This window comes from Bubalus bubalis, chromosome 10 (assembly GCF_019923935.1).
Source record: "Bubalus bubalis isolate 160015118507 breed Murrah chromosome 10, NDDB_SH_1, whole genome shotgun sequence".
NCBI lineage: Eukaryota > Metazoa > Chordata > Mammalia > Artiodactyla > Bovidae > Bubalus > Bubalus bubalis.
The window spans coordinates 41,898,541-41,915,426 of record NC_059166.1 but is presented as its reverse complement, the minus strand read 5'-3'; the positions used below and the strand labels follow the sequence as shown (position 1 = coordinate 41,915,426).

General features: G+C 40.1%; 2 protein-coding genes across 10 annotated transcripts in view; one reads left to right on the top strand and one right to left on the bottom strand.

Annotated features, from left to right (window-relative positions):
* ORC3 (origin recognition complex subunit 3) overlaps positions 1–10,669 on the bottom strand; it is a 70,027-nt gene extending 59,358 nt beyond the window's left edge. For 5 of the 7 annotated variants that reach the window (XM_006058076.4, XM_006058073.4, XM_025294583.3 and 2 more), the window contains exons 1-4: positions 10,536–10,669; positions 7,469–7,523; positions 2,204–2,301; positions 169–313 (exon numbers count right to left, since the gene is read on the bottom strand). In XM_006058076.4, the coding sequence (XP_006058138.3) occupies positions 169–313; positions 2,204–2,301; positions 7,469–7,523; positions 10,536–10,559 (322 nt within the window). In that variant the 5' untranslated portion in view covers positions 10,560–10,669. The remainder of the gene's footprint in view (positions 1–168; positions 314–2,203; positions 2,302–7,468; positions 7,524–10,535) is intronic. The other 2 variants (XM_006058074.4, XM_025294582.3) reach the window with 2 other exon arrangements.
* Positions 10,659–16,886, top strand: part of RARS2 (arginyl-tRNA synthetase 2, mitochondrial) — a 74,047-nt gene continuing 67,819 nt past the window's right edge. Inside the window, exon 1 of one of the 3 annotated variants that reach the window (XR_003111939.2) lies at positions 10,659–10,811. Coding sequence is in view for 1 of the 3 variants with exons in the window: in XM_006058072.3 (XP_006058134.1) it covers positions 10,776–10,811 (36 nt within the window). In the remaining 2 variants the exon portion in view is untranslated. The remainder of the gene's footprint in view (positions 10,812–16,886) is intronic. The other 2 variants (XM_006058072.3, XM_025294584.2) reach the window with 2 other exon arrangements.

The following is a 16,886-nucleotide window of genomic DNA, read 5'->3' as shown; positions in this document are numbered from 1 at the left end:
TATGATTAATGTAAGAACACTTAATTGGTTTTCAAAGTATGCAAATTTTGATCAATGTAATTTTGCAAATGAAAACGACAAAACAAATTTATCAGAACAGGTGATTCCATACTATTCTCAACAACAAAACCACTATTTATGAAAAAAAACAAACACACACATTTGTACCTAGAACAAGTGCAGCAGTTGGAATTTCTCTGAGTTTTATTTCACAGCTCCAGTCTTTAGAATTCTTCCAGAGCCCAGAATGAGATGTCCGCAGAAATTCAACGAGACTGTCAAATAGGTTTTTATTTAATTCCTCCTGTAGTCGCTACAAAGAAAACACAAAACTTCACAAATTATTTTTAGCAGTAATCTGCTATATCTTTCCAAATCTGAGAAAGAAAACTATCATAATTTCAATTCCAAAGATCACATGTAAAATGATTATTAGATGAAATTTAAATTTTTTTTCCTTAAATATCCAGTGAATATCCAGTGTTTGGGATTCTTTCCTTTAAAAAATCTCATTTATTTATTCAACAAGGCTTTTCTAATCACCTTACAAATGAAAAAAATCTCTTCCCCAAGAAAAGAGAAGAACTGAGATAGAACACTTACAATTAAATTAAAATACACTGTTCCAATACTGTTGTAGCAATCTATGCAAAAAGAAGGACCATCCAACTTAAGCTGAGCAGGTAATATAATTGAGCCAAAGCAGGGAGCAGGTGATGCAGGAGGTGATGGTGGATGAAAAAAAATGAAGAAGGAATGGGAATGGACAATGGAGAAGGCAAACAAGGAAGAAAGCACCAATCATCTGCGCAATCAAAGACATAGCTAAGCATAAAGAACATGAGAAGTGGCCAGGAATGAGACTGGACAAAACACTCAAGGGACTAGGCCAAGGAAATATATATCTGAAATTGAAGCATTAGGATTTTGTCCTATGGGGAGAACCATTAAAGGGATTTGGAGCAGAGGTATGATTAAATCGGGGTTAAGAAGGGTTAATCTGTGAAGGCCAGATTAGACGGGATCATAGAAGCTGTTCTGGTAGTGGGGCTGGAAAACCCCTGTAGCCTGGCATAGGGCTGGATCTGCCCCACAGGATTTGGCCAATGGTGGCATAGGGATAAGCGACAGACCTGAAGGGTTTGACATCAGAGGCAGGGACATCAGTTAAGAGGATATGATGACAATCTATTAGGGCCATTTAGATTTTTTAATTGGAGAAGGAAATGGCAACCCACTCCAGTGTTCTTGCTTGGAGAATCCCAGGGATGGGGGAGCCTGGTGGGCTGTTGTCTCTAGGGTCACACAGAGTCAGATACGACTGAAGCGATTTAGCATTTTTAAACTAGAAACCATAAATCCAAACTGCTTCAAGGGTCCCACAGAATATAGCAAGGAGCAAAGCCATCAGGTGGAAAGCAATAGAGGGTGGTGGGAAGCAGTAATAAACTGGAAGTACATAACTCTGCCCCCTAAAGACACAAAAGAACAAGAAATACAATCCTGTGTGGTCGAACAAAACAAGTCCCCTCAAGATGCTGGCCCCACATCTACAAATCTGCTATGGTGGAGAAACTTTTCAGAGCTGAAATATTAAGAACATGGCAACTGAAAAAGGGGATGAGAGAATGAAGTAGTTTAGAATTAGCTTGATTTCTTAAATGTGTAACTGAATGGATAATTTAAAGAGTGCCACTATTTACACTGAAACATGTGTATTACCATATGTAAAACAGATGACCAGTGCTAGTTCAATGCATGAAGCAAGGCACTCAAAGCCAGCGCTTTGGGACAACCCAGAGGAATAGGATGGGGAGGGAGGTGGGACACATGTACACCCATGGCTGATTCATGTCGCTGTATGGCAAAAACCACCACAATATTGGAAAGTAATTACCTTCCAATTAAATTAATTAAAAAAATAAAAAGAGTGCCACTATTTAAAAGTAGTGACGATATGAAAAGGGCCTATGCACTAGGAGCCACCACTGTAAACACATGTCCCAATACCTGAAGCTAGGCTTAATACTTGAAACAAGAGTGTTGTGGTTGTTTTAGGATATACATATTATACTTAACCAAGATTAACTATATGTCATCAATATTCTTATAAATTGGTAGAAAGTAAAATGGGAAGCCAACAAACATGAGAGGTATGATATTAAAGAAACGTTATTTATTTAAAAAAATAAAAGGGATTCACCTCAGTTTCAGATTTCATCTGCTGCCATATTAACTGGTAAGTTTCAAAGCGAAGCTTACTGTCCTCGGATGCATTTTTCCCTTTATTAAAATAGTCCTCTAAAAACACAGAAAGAAATCAGTCAGTTTCTTTTTTACATGGTAACACTTAGGAAATCTCTGTGCAAAATCACACAGGAAGTGACAGGATTGAATTTTTTAATAAACATCAGAAATATATATATTTTATAAGTAACATTCAGTATCCTTTATATTTAATTTTATTTATATCTATATTTTTACTATACTAATGGTATCTGTAAGTTCAAAAATCTTTTTAATTTTGATTGTATTTCTATAATTTTTTAAAAATTTCTAATAGTTTATTTAATGGTTTTAGTTTGAGGTATATACATCTAGTATTAATGTATTTTCTCTATTTGCTCTTACAAGGTTCTGTATACTTCACATATTTGAACTCTCCTTTAAGTGATTCTCACTCATTTAATTCTCCTTTACTAAATGATTCTCATTAATTCTTCTCCTACTATTCATTTTCTTTTTCTTTCTTTTTTTTCTATTTTCATTCATTTAATTCTCATTCATTTAACTGCTACTATTCTTATTCTTTGTTCAAGTGAAATAGTATAGCAGTCTTTTATTTAGTCTGCATTTTACATCCTTCTTGAATGTTTTCCTCTACATGGTTAGCCATTTATCAACATACTATTTATTGCAACAGTTTTCAAACTCTTTAAACCATGATCCATACTAAGGAACACATTTACATCCTATACATGTACATCTATGAAAAACAAAAAGTCCTATAAAAGTACTTTTCATTTTCATGTGATAGCAAACGTTTTCCAACCTGTTTTTAAAACTGTCAGGACCCAGTGAATTGATTTCATGACTCACACTTGGGTTGCAAACTTTCAGTTTAAAAAATATTCATTTATTGAATAATCCATCCTTGCTCTCACCAATGTAAGATGCCCTTATGGTCTGAATACTTACAAATACACTTGAAACTGTTTTTGAACTTCTTTTGTTCTACCAAATCCAACTCTACTCCCGTACCAATTCTGACTCTTTTAGTTATTGTAGCTGTGTAGTACATTCTAATATCAAATCGATTCAGCTTCTTCGTACTACCATCAAACATTATTCTCTTTCAAAAAAATTTAAGACATTCTTTCAAATTAATTTTGTCACTTCTCAAAACCAATTATACTGGTGTTTGACTGGATGAAGTAAAATCTGTAGACGACTAGGGAAGAAGTGACATTTTTAATATGCTAAAAAAAATTCACATCTCCAAATACTACAGGTCTCTTTTTTAATATTCGAATATGTAAAATAGTCAAATATTTTATATGCTTTATAGTTTTCCACTTCTCTTCATATTTCCTGTTTACTGATAGATATTGCAACAGCTAGAAGTGTCATGGTATTAAAAAATAATTGGGAAAGTACATACTTTTTTCTGATTTCACTGAGATGCTGCTAGAATCCTCTGAACAAGTTTTAAAGTTAATTGATACTTTGGAATAGAAATTTTCTTTCAAGTTTAGGAACTCTTCCTTCTAATTGTTACTCAGTTTTTGATAAGTACTGATTTTTAAAATTTATCAAAAGCCTTAGAATATACTGAAGTCATCATATGGCAAAGGATAGACAAGGTTATGGAATAAAAATGCAAACCAAATAAAAGCAAGAAGATACACTGCTGCTAAGTCACTTCAGTCGTGTCCGACTCTGTGCGACCCCATAGACGGCAGCCCACCAGGCTCCCCCGTCCCTGGGATTCTCCAGGCAAGAACACTGGAGTGGGTTGCCATTTCCTTCTCCAATGCATGAAAGTGAGAAGTGAAAGTGAAGTCGCTGAGTCTTGTCCGACCCTCAGCGACCCCATGGACTGTAGCCTACCAGGCTCCTCCGTGCATGGGATTTTCCAGGCAAGAGTACTGGAGTGGGGTGCCATTGCCTTCTCCGGAAGACACATTATTAAGAGATAAAACAGAATAACACAGGTCCTTAAATAGAAAAAGCTATTTTATTTATTTTTTAAATTTATCTATTTTTTAATTGTGAAAAAGTCATTTTAATTTGAAGAGTTGCTGCTGCTAAGTCGCTTCAGTCATGTCCGACTCTGTGGGACCCCATAGACGGCAGCCCACCAGGCTCCCCCGTCCCTGGGATTCTCCAGGCAAGAACACTGGAGTGGGTTGCCATTTCCTTCTCCAATGCATGAAAGTGAAAAGTGAAAGTGAAGTCGCTCAGTCGTGTCCGACTCCTAGCAACCCCATGGACTGCAGCCTACCAGGCTCCTTCGTCCATGGGATTTTCCAGGCAAGAGTAATGGAGTGGGTTGCCACTGCCTTCTCCGAATTTGAAGAGTAAAAGCATATAAAACATTAAAGTGGTAAATCAAGATATTACCTTTTATGCTACATCAAAATATATAATTTTAACTATTAGAATTTGGAGGGAAAAAACAGCAGCAGGACACTTTAACTGCTGTCATTTGTAGATTTGGTAGGTAAAAAGTTAAAAAAGTAAGTATTAAGCTAAAGAAGGTAAGCTCTCCCTGTTGACAGATTCCTTCCTGCTCCTACTCTAGCTGCTTTGCTCAGGTGAACACCTCCTACAGTGCCAGTGCCGCTGCCTGGCCCTCCCTCCCTCTCCACCTCTTGCCCAGTTGTGTTACAGATGTGCAGTCATCCGCACAACCCTGAAGCAAGGGAGAGGTACCATTCTTCTTTTATATATATGCCCAAGTGTCTTCAAGCCAAGGGGACAAATGGTGAGGAATGCAGAGCATCTTCCTACTTCTTCAGGCAATTTGTTTCAAGAACTGAAGCCAGCGAAAGCAAGTGCTAAAATCTGGATTTGTTTTCCTCATTTCTGCTCCATCTTATAATCAGGCTCAATTCCCCCTAAGAGTTTCGTAATAAAACAGTATCTGTTGGCCTTTAATCAGCACATACATACCAAAAAAAAAAAAAAACCTCAGGTACTTCAAAGTTCAAACTATATAATTATACATATTAGCTTTATTAACACTAAAAATCTTTAAACAAATCTTAGTAAGTTACAGCTGAAATTCAACACAAAAAGTTCTAAGCAAAAACTTGCCTCATATTATGAGACAGTATTAAGTAGTGGTTAGACCGTAGGCTCTGGAATCAGCTTGATTTAAAATTTCAGCTCTGCCACTTGCTAGCACTATCACTGAGAAAGTTCTTTCTAGTCTAAGTATCCTCACATACTTTAGTGCAGAAAACAGTTTAAAACTGATTTCATCATTTGCGGAGAGGATTAAATAAATTAACACGTGTGTGTCAGTTGCTCAGTTGTGTCCAACTCTCAGCCACCCCATACATAGACTGTATCCCAGCAGGCTCCTCGGTTCACAGGATTTCCCAGGCAAGAATACTGGAGTGGGTAGCCATTTCCTTCTCCAGGGGATCTTTCCAACCCAGGGATCAAAGCCCAGTCTCCTGCATTGCAGGTGGATTCTTTACAGACTGAGCCACCAGGGAAGCCTAGCTGGTCTCAAACTGAAGGATTAACACTTTTAAGGTCTACTTTCTGTGATGATTTAGAAAAATCCAATTTGAACTGTTTATTTTCTTAGCCAAACAATAGGATAGTCCAGTTTTCCTTTTTTAATACAAAATTAGTGCATGAGTATACTTAACTGCACATAATTTTCCCATCAGAATGAATCTTCATAGTACTGAATATTGAGTGGAAATATTCAATATGCCTGAGAGGAGCTTTTAAAAAATACTAACACCTGGGTCCCACTCCCACAGATTCTGATTCAATTGGTCTGGGATAGGGTCTGGGCATCAGTGTTTTTAAGAAAGTTGAAATATGAATAAGGTCGACAGACTGTACCACTGTCAGTTTGCTAGTTGTGAAACTGTACTACAGGCACAAGATATGCTACCAACAGGGATAACTGAGTAAGAGTTCAAGGGAACTCTCTCCACTTTTTCTTACAACTGCACATGAATCTACAATTATACTGAAAAAATAATCAGTTTTTTTGTTTTTTTTTTTAAGTTCCTCAAGTGATTCTAATCTTGGGACTTCGCTGGTGGTCCACTGGCTAAGACTCCGTGCTCGAAATGAAGGGGGCCCAGGTTTGATCCCTTGTTAGGGAACTAGATCCCACATGCTGCAATTAAGAATTCAAATGTGGCGAATGAAGATCCTGTGTGCCACAACTAAGATCCAGAGCAACTAAATAAATATGTAAAAATAACTAATTATAATCTGCAGCCCCAATTGAGAACCAGTGCAATAAACATTTTCTGACTGGTAACAACATCTTAATTTGTTTGAAGTAGTCAAGTCTTCTAACTTGACCACTAAACAGATATTTGGATATAAATAGAAGATAGTATTTTTTAATAGTTTAATTTTATTGAAGTATAATTTACAAATAATAAAATATGCCCATTTAACAGTTTGGTATGAAGAATTGATGCTTTTGAACTGTGGTGTTGGAGAAGACTCTTGAAGAGTCCCTTGGACTGCAAGGAAATCCAACCAGTCCATTCTGAAGGAGATCAGCCCTGGGATTTCTTTGGAGGGAATGATGCTGAAGCTGAAACTCCAGTACTTTGGCCACCTCATGTGAAGAGTTGACTCACTGGAAAAGACTCTGATGCTGGGAGGGATTGGGGGCAGGAGGAGAAGGGGACGACAGAGGATGAGATGGCTGGATGGCATCACTGACTCGATGGACATGAGTCTGAGTGAACTCCAGGAGCTGGTGATGGACAGGGAGGCCTGGCATACTGCGATTCATGGGGTTGCAAAGAGTCGGACATGAAAAAAAAAAAAAAAAAAAAAAAAGAGTCGGACATGACTGAGTGACTGAACTGAACTGAACCAAGGTGTACACTTAACGTAACCATCCTATCTAGAGAACATACCCATCACTCAAAAAAATCCCTCTTGCATTTCTGCAGGCAACTCTCCCTACCTCATTCCAAGAAATCACTGGGATTTTTAAGACAATCTCTTTTGAAGAATGGTAACCCTTTGAGGGAAATTTCAATTTGTCTTTTGAATGCACATTTGGATCCTCTTTTAGATTAGAGCCTAGGGCAGTGCCCTTACCACTTTGTCCTATGCCTTCGAACATAAATGCTATATCAACACGGTAAGCAAAGCAAACTTAGGCAAGAGAATTACTAATTTATTAAGAGTTAGGTTAGTTCAGACTTGAGGGAGGAAAACTAACAAATCTCGTATTAAGATATTTTACCTATTGGCACAGAGATCTTTCTCTTCTTGAAGTTTGGCTTAAACACAAAGCAACCCTACAAAAAAGACAGAGAAAAAATAGCATAAAGTCAAAGCAGCCAAGGAGCAGACAAATCTGATTAACATAGTATTTTATGAATAAACAGATTTTTTTAAGGCATTTCTTTAAAGTGCTAAGAAATCTTTCTTCAATCTGAATTATAGAAGGGAAATTCTTAAACAACAAGGAATTAAATACTTCTTTCTCCTCCCTCCAATGGGAAGCTCTTCTTTGATTTTACTCTTTGGGAGCTAATCTAAGAGACAAAGAAAATAAAAACTGATGAAATTTAAACCCATTAAAGCTCCATTTTTATAAAACCCAGTGAAAAAAGAACATTAATATGAACATCAAGATGAGACAAAATACTGACACCTTCCCATCTCTAAAGAAACATTCATTATTTAATTAAATTCCAAGTATCTAGAACCTTGGCAGGACACAGACAATTCTGGCTACTGATTCACCTTACATATCTTTCTTCATCTGAAAAAAAATCCTTATTCATTTATCCATTAAAGTTTGACTCCAATTCACCTGCTTTGGGAACCCTTCCCCAATTTCTCTAATCAGAAGAATTATTCCTTCCCCTAATATCTCATATCTAATATCTCATATCTGCATATCTTTGTTTTGCTTTGTTTTAAATTATTTTCCCTATGTAAGATAGCTATTTATGACTGTCTCCCCAGTTAGTAAGCACCTTCAGAGTACAGACTGCATTTAACTCATAACTGTCTCCCCAGTATTTAGGATTGTGTTAACATATACATTAGGCAATCAGTATACAAAATGGATGAATGCTTGTCAAATAAATTTTTGGGTAATTTCCTAGCTACACTGAGTTTCATATTATTTGATTAGTGATACACAGGCCCCAAGCTGCTGGTCCTATGCTTGTTCTACAATCCTAAAGGTGTATCATGGACAGCTTCTTCAAGATTTCCATTTCTATGGAAAATGAAAGAAATATACCTAGGAAAAGCCATCTCGGGATAGATCCAAGGACTGCTGTACAAATATAAACTGGCCATGTGAATTGTTGTTGAGTCGCTAAGTTGTGTCCATGGACAGCAGCCCGCCAGGCTCCTCTGTTTCATGGGATTTTCCAGGCAAGAATACTGGAGTGGGTTACCACTTTCTTCTCCAGCGGATTCCAAACTCAAGGATTGAACCCAAGTCTCCTGCGTTGGCAGGCAGATTCTTTACCACTGAGCTACCTAGGAAGCAGGGTCCAAAATAAGAATTGTGTCTTGAACAATTTAATCCGCAAGCCAGTCCATTCTGAAGGAGATCAGCCCTGGGATTTCTTTGGAAGGAAAGATGCTAAAGCTAAAACTCCAGTACTTTGGCCACCTCATGCAAAGAGTTGACTCATTGGAAAAGACTCTGATGCTGGGAGGGATTGGGGGCAGGAGGAGAAGGGGACAACAGAGGATGAGATGGCTGGATGGCATCACTGACTCGATGGACTTGAGTCTGAGTGAACTCCGGGAGCTGGTGATGGACAGGGAGGCCTGGCATGCTGCGATTCATGGGGTCGCAAAGAGTCGGACACAACTGAGCGACTGAACTGAACTGAACTGAATGAACGATTTAAAATACACAAGTATTTTTAATTTTTTTTTTTTAAGAAAAATCTTTTGGTGCCATGACAAGCTTGTCACTGCCTCCTTTCTATAGCCACCTGCAATTCAGGAGCAGGAAAAGGAACAATGAAGGAGTGAGATATGAAGAGCCCTGGGAATGGATCCCAATATATGGCAGCGGGAGTAATACCATTATTCACTTTGAACTATTGATCAAGAAATGGTGTTGGAGATGGAAGAAGACGGGAGGAACGCCAACAGCCAGAAAACATGACAAGGAAAGAGAAGTTTAGTTTAAATAAAAAAGGAAGATGACAGTTCAATAAACCAATAAAACAGTCCTTAAAGATTCTCATTTATGTAAGGTGTCCTTCATAATTATGTCAATACAAGCATCTGTTATGTCATAAATGCTTTCCTGAAAAAAGAAAAAACCATAAACCTCTCACAATCCTGCAAAGTATACAAAAATAAGAAAAGCTTAAGCAACAAAAAGGACTGGGGGACAGACCACTCAAAACCTATGGAACCAACAGGAAAGAAATTCAAAAAAGAGGGGATTTATGTATACATATAGCTGATTCATTTGTTGTACAAGGACAGGACTTAGCAACTGAACAACAACAGAAACTAACACAACATTGTAAAACAACTATACTCCCAATAAAACTTTTTTAAAACCTATGAACTTTATAACCAGGGCAAAATGCAAACAGCATCAACCCTAAAAAAAAAAAAAAATACTAGCAGTGACAGCTCTTCTGGCATTTGCATCTAGCATCACAGTCGCTCAAACTTCAGTACGCTTGAATCCTACAGTTTGCAGTTTTTCCCAAATATGTACTCTTGCAAAGTACTGAGTCTTATAATTTTATTCTAATGTAGTTTTAATCAAAATTAAAAATTAAATCCATGGTATATCCTTCATTAATTCACTGTTTGAACGGGAGAAAAGTCATTGCAACTATATCTGCATTCACAGGTTTATCACATAACTTAAGTTTCAGGAGCTTCCAGCTGTACTCCTAATATTACTAAGCGGCACTTAAGTGTCTAAAGAGGCACTAAAAGAATTTTCGGTAATGATGAAAATATCTGCGCCTATTTTGTTTACCACTTGTATCTCGGTATCTAACAGCGTTTGGCGCACAATAAACACGAGAAGGAAAAAAGAGGGCAGACTAGGGCACATCCTCCCGGGATCCGACCTCCACAAAGCAGAACTTAAAACCTCCTGCGAGGCAAAACACTAAGGCATTTCGGCGTTTTCGCTCCCCAAAGTTGGCCTGCACTAGACGCGGAGCAAAGATGCCTCAGCTCCGCCCGCCGCTCCTGCCCCTCGAGCCAGGACAACTGGACAATGTAACCTCTGCTTCATCCCTCCTTCACAAGAGAATGAGGCAGCTATGGAGTCCTAGTAGGCGTCCGCCCCCACATACCTTGGACACCGAAGAGGTGGCCATGGCTCCAGCAACCTGTGGAAAGCCAGATGCACTCGGGATTTCCCGCGCTCCTTCGCGGCAGCGGGGCAGAGGTTAGTAGCGGGCCACGCTGCTGTTTGATTGGCTGGCAGCACCCTAAGGGGAGGACTTCCGGCGCGCGGAGGCGGGGCGTGCAGAGAAGGGAGGAGCGAAGTTCTGGAGTCAGAACTTCGTGGAGTCCGCTTCGTGGAGTCAGACATGGCGTGTGGTTTCCGCAGGTCCATCGCCAGTCAGGTACGGGCCCGGGAACGGGCATATGGTGGACCCCTGAGCCACGAAGCCCCTTTCACCGCTGCGAGCCAGCCCGCAGTCACCGGGAGGCCTCGTGGGTTTTGCTGATACCCTGTTTGTTTTTCCCGCCTGCTTTCGGCTTTCAGGAGGTGCTGGAGCGGCCGAGGCAAACCCGGTCGAGGGTTGAGCCTGCGGCCCAGATCAGTTGTCAGGGTGAAAAGTAAACCTTGAAAGGCGCACATTGCTTCGCTCACTGCTTACCGCCCCGCCGCTCAGTGTGAGTTACCTGGATAGAAAGTCAGTGGGCCATGCCTAGACCCCCTAGAAGTTAGTGTTCTGTTCTCTTAGTGTTGGGCTTCCCTGGTGGCTCAGAGGTTAAAACGTCTACCTCCAATGCGGGAGACCTGGATTCGATCTCTGGATCCTTTCTGGAGAAGGAAATGGTAACCCACTCCAGTACTCTTGCCTCGAGAATCCTATGGACAGAGGAGCCTGGTGGGCTACAGTACACGGACTTCACTTCATTTCTCTTAGTGTAGTTGATGGATCTGAATTTCCATCTGAAAAGAGCTAACTTCAAAACGGAGAAGGCAATGGAACCCCACTCCAGTACTCTTGCCTGGAAAATCCCTTGGATGGAGGAGCCTGGTAGGCTGTAGGCTGCAGTCCATGGGGTCGCGAAGAGTCGGACACGACTGAGCGACTTCACTTTCACTTTTCACTTTCATGCATTGGAGAAGGAAATGGCAACCCACTCCAGTGTTCTTGCCTGGAGAATCCCAGGGATGGGGGAGCCTGGTGGGCTGCCGTCTGTGGGGTCGCACAGAGTCGGACACAACTGAAGCGATTTAGCAGCAGCAACAACTTCAAAGCTAGTCATTTCTCTTCCAATCATTTTGACTGCCCGTCCTAGTGTTATTTTTGGTAACTCCAAATGTAACATGAGGCCCTATTTTTTTTGATTCTGAGGCATATTGTTCCCGGAAAACATTTTGCCTCTTTAGGGGTGTCGGGGCAGAAGACGCAGCCAAACCAAAGATGAGAAGGAAGGATTTATTACTTGCCGCAAGTACGGAGAAGTGGGGGTTGCCAAGGGTTACCTTTCCCAGAGCAGTATCTTCTCAGGTGGCAAAATCGGGGAGGTTTTAAGCTAAAGGTATTGTGCGTTTTCGTGAAGGGGCTTGAGCAGGTGAATTCCATATCATATTGAGTCAGTGGTTGAGAGTATAAGGTTTAGTTGAAATCACCAGGGTCAGAAAGGATCAACATCTTCATTCCTTAGGTTCTGACCAGTCCGAGTTCTTAGCTAGCAGATGGTTAACCCTCCTTCACCTGGGTGGATGCCTAGTTCCAGTAGAGAAATTCAAAGTAGATTGTTTTGTGTATCCCCTGAGGGGTAATTAGGATTCTGCCTTCTCCCTACCTGGTTGTTTGATTGCTTTTCCTTTTTTTCTGTATTCCCTCACTTTCCGAATTTATGACTTTTTGAATCTGCCTATTTGGAACTCAGGGAAGAGCTAGAGGGCTGAAGGGAAGTAGAAAGTTTTTCATACCCAAGAGGGACCCACAGGGTCCTGGTTGGTTTCAGTCCTTTTTCTTTGATGCTCCTCCTCAGTCTTGAGGGGATCAGGTGTTAGACAAGAAAGGGAATAACATTGTGGATTGAGAGGTTAATCGTGAACTTGGCAGAGGAACTCGGTTTTAGGGAGAATCAGTTTCAGTATTTAAACAACTCTGTAGTAAGGATGGAAATAAAACACTGGAACGTTAGAGTTCATCAAAAATAATTCTTTTTTTACTCTTCCAAAAAAGTAAAATCATGCTGTTGAAAGCAAAGAAATAAGAGAATCATGTTAACATGAATAATAAAAACATGTTAGTCATGTGAACTATGTCCAGGGTAGTAGCTTTGGACCTCAGTGTCCAAGCTTTTGTGTGTATGTGAGTTGGTCACAAACACCCTGAGGTCAAGATAGTGCCGTTACCAGAAACGTATTGTGTTTAATTTTTCAAAGGCAGTATCCTTCGGGCAATGGCACCCCACTCCAGTACTCTTGCCTGGAAAATCCCATGGATGGAGGAGCCTGGTAGGCTGCAGTCCATGGGGTCACTAAGAGTCGGGGACGACTGAGCGACTTCACTTTGACTTTTCACTTTCATGCATTGGAGGAGGAAATGGCAACCCACTCCAGTGTTCTTGCCTGGAGAATCCCAGGGACAGAGGAGCTTGGTGGGCTGTCATCTCTGGGGTCGCACAGAGTCGGACATGACTGAAGCGACTTAGCAGCAGCAGTAGCAGCATCCTTCCTTACAGAGAAAGCAAGTTGGGGAAATAGGAATTAATATGTATTGAGTATATTTGTGCTAATTACTTCACAGTCACATTTAAACCTTGGGACACCCCTACAATAGAGAAGTATTAACCTTGTGATACAGGTGAGCAAATTGAGATTCAGAGAGATTAAATAACCTACTGAAGAGTTGGTTCATGAACAAAGATCTAACTTTGAAATCAGCTCCTTCCTATACACTGTGCTGTTTAGTTTGTGAAGGCGAGGAGCACAATACGATCATTAAACAGAATGTAACAGAGTTGTGTGACAACATAAACTAAGACTAAGCAAACGTATATTTCCCCAAACAAGATAATTGAGAGATGATCTGAAACAAGGATAAAAATAAAAATATGTGCAATACATACCTTTATGAATGGGGTTCCTTACCTAATTTAGAAATGAAGGAATATGTTACATGAAAGAGCACATTGATTCAGCAAATTTTGATTAATGAGTCATTTTTTTTCTTAAATCACTCTTACCTATTGATATTTTTCTTCAGCACCTCCCCACCGACAACCAGTTGTTTGTTCTCTGTAGCTATAACTGTTTCTGTTTGCTTATGTTTGATCATTTGTTTTGCATTTTAGATTCCACATAAAAGTGAAACCATACAATATTTGCCTTTCTCTGTGTGACATATCACATAGTGTAATATCCTCTAAATCCATCCTTGTCATCGCAAATGGCAAGACTCCTTTTTTTTTTTTTTTAACGGCTGGATAATAGTCCATGGTATACATATACCACATGCTCTTTATCCATAAATTTATTGATGGGCACTTACATTACTTCCATATCTTGGCTATAGTAAATAATGCTGTAATGAACATAAGAGTGCATATATCTTTTTGAATTAGGGTTTTTATTTTCTTTGGATATATACCTAGAAGTGGAATTCATAGATTGTATGGCAGTTCTTGGAGAAGGCAATGGCACCCCACTCCAGTACTCTCGCCTGGAAAATCCCATGGACAGAGGACCCTGGTGGGCTGCAGTCCATGGGGTCGCGAAGAGTCGGATACAACTGAGTGACTTCACTTTCACTTTTCACTTTCATGCATTGGAGAAGGAAATGGCAACACACTCCAGTGTTCTTACCTGGAGAATCCCAGGGACGGGGGAGCCTGGTGGGCTGCCGTCTATGGGGTCGCACAGAGTTGGACACTACTGAAGCGACTTAGCAGCAGCAGCAGCAGCATGGCAGTTCTAGTTTCAATTTTTTGAGAAATCTCCATACTGTTTTCCATAGTGGCCTCACCAATTTACATTCCCAACATCAATGCACAAGGGTTCCCTTTCTCCACATCCTCACTAACACTTGTTATTTGTTGTCCTTTGATAATAGCCATTCTGCCAGATGTGAATTGACATCTCATTGTGGTTTTGATCTGCATGTGCCTGATGATTAGTTATGTTGAGCATCTTTTCATGTGCCTATTGGCTGTCTGCATATCTTGGAAAAATGTCTGTTTGAGTCCCCTGCCCATTTTTTAATTGGGGTGTTCTGGTTTTTTTTTGAGTTGTGTGAATTCTTTATATATTTCAGATGCTAATCCCTTGTCTGGAGAAGGCAATGGCATCCCACTCCAATACTCTTGCCTGGAGAATCCCAGGGACGGTGGAGCCTCGTGGGCTGCCGTCTATGGGGTCACACAGAGTCGGACACGACTGAAGCGACTTAGCAGCAGTAGCAACCCCTTGTCTGGTGTATCATTTGCAATTGTCTTCTCCCATTCAGTAGGTGACCTTTTTTGTTTTGCTGTGCAAAAGTTATTTAGTTTGGTGCAGGCTCGCTCACTTATTTTTTGTTCCTTTTGAAGTACTACTTCTGCCATAGGTCTCAGAGTGTATGAAATTTTGTGTGCACCCTTTTAAGAGTGGAGTCTGTTTCCTGCAAACAGACTCTGGCTCTCCCGAAAGTTAACCCCTCCACCATTCAAAGCCAAATGTTCTGAGAACTTGTTTTTCTGGTGCAAGACCTCCAGGCTAGGGAGCCTGATGTGGGGCTCGGATCCCCTGCTCCTTTGGAAGAACCTCTGGTCTTGTAATTTTCCTCCCATTTGTTGTCCATTTGGGAGTATGGGTCTTGATTATACTATTCTCCATCTCTCCTAGCCATTGTAGTTGTGGTTCCTTCTTTATATCGTTAACTGTAAGAAGACATTTTTTGCTAGTCTTCAGGTCTTTCTCTTCAATAGTTGATCTGTAAATAGTTGTAATTTTGCTATACCTATTGGAGGAGGTGAGTTCAGGGTCTTCCTACCCAGTCATCTTGGACACTCCTACTAACTGGTTCATGGTCTCATCTTTCCTTCTTCAACACTAGCGACCCAGCTGAGATCTTTTTATGTTGTCATTTCTCTGGTTCTCGGAGTCTAAAGTTTTCTAAGCACTTTCTAAGCACCTAAAGTTTTTAAGCACCTCAGACCCAAAGCTGAAAGTAAATGGAATATGGGTTCTTTCCTGGCATGGCTTCAGAGTAATTTGAGAAACAGTCATATAAACAGGTTGCTGCAGTACAGTCTGTAACCACTGTATTAAAACCATGTGTGAAATGCTGAGGGAATATGGAGAAGATAGCCTGTTAGTGTCAGAGAAGGCTTTGTGGAAAAGGTGCTGTTGAGGAGAGGTTGAGTTGCAGTATACTAAGTGAGGAGAGTGAGAGCTTAGAGGGGATGGGATTTTTCATGAAGAGCATATCCATAGACACATAAGAGAGCATGGCATGCTCATGGAACCACAATATTTGGGGATGACTGATTCTTTAGAGTATACCTCTGATGCTTACTTCAGTAAGTTCTTTTGATTCTGTTTTCAAAATAATATCTTGAATTCATCCACTCTTTTCCCATTGCTGCTGTTCCTTCTTTCCCCCAACCCCAAGCCAAACTACTGTAGTCACCTGCATCAGCTCCTTACAGCAGCATTCTGATGGGTCTTTCTGTCTCCATTCTTGCCGTCTCTCCAATCCATTCTCTTTATAGCAACAAAAGTGACTTCTAGAACATAAATCAGATCACTTATCTGTTTAAAACTACACAAACTCACTGTCAGAACCTTAACATCTTTCTTTCCAACAGTAATTCGTGCCACTCTAGCCCTTCTTTCTGTAGGATTGTAGCCACACTGTAATTTTCTTATTTTCCAACCTAGTAAGTTCTTTCCATTGCCATCACATTCAGATTGCATAAATTATTCCCTGTGCCTTGAAGAAATGCACTTTGTACTATGACTTCCTATACTAGATGGAAGTTGTGCAAAACAATAGTTTGTAATCTGTGTGCATTCTTTTCTATTCTGCACTGCTTCATTTTCCCGCAGAAATCCTGGTTGGAACTCACTGCATTTATTCCCAACTGACAACCTGTAGTTTGATAAATACGTCCTCCAGTTGTTCTCTGTCTCAGTCCCTTGTCTGCTTCTGTCATAACACTTTTGAGTTAATTATTTTGTCATGGTTTACTTGTTTTGGTGTATGTTATAAGCATCATGAAGACAGAGAGCATGTTTTCTTCACTGTTCTTTCCCCAGATCAGCAAAGTGCCTGAAAAATACCTGTTGGGATGTAATATAAACTTTTCAGCTTCTCCAAATAAGTTCATAATTTTAAAACTGTGAGATGACATGGTAAAAGTGCAAAGAAATCAAACTCCAGTCCTTTCATTAATGTAACAGATTTACTCTTGGCAGCTTTTAATTAATCTGTCAGCTATCAGATGATGGTATTGATTGCTAATTT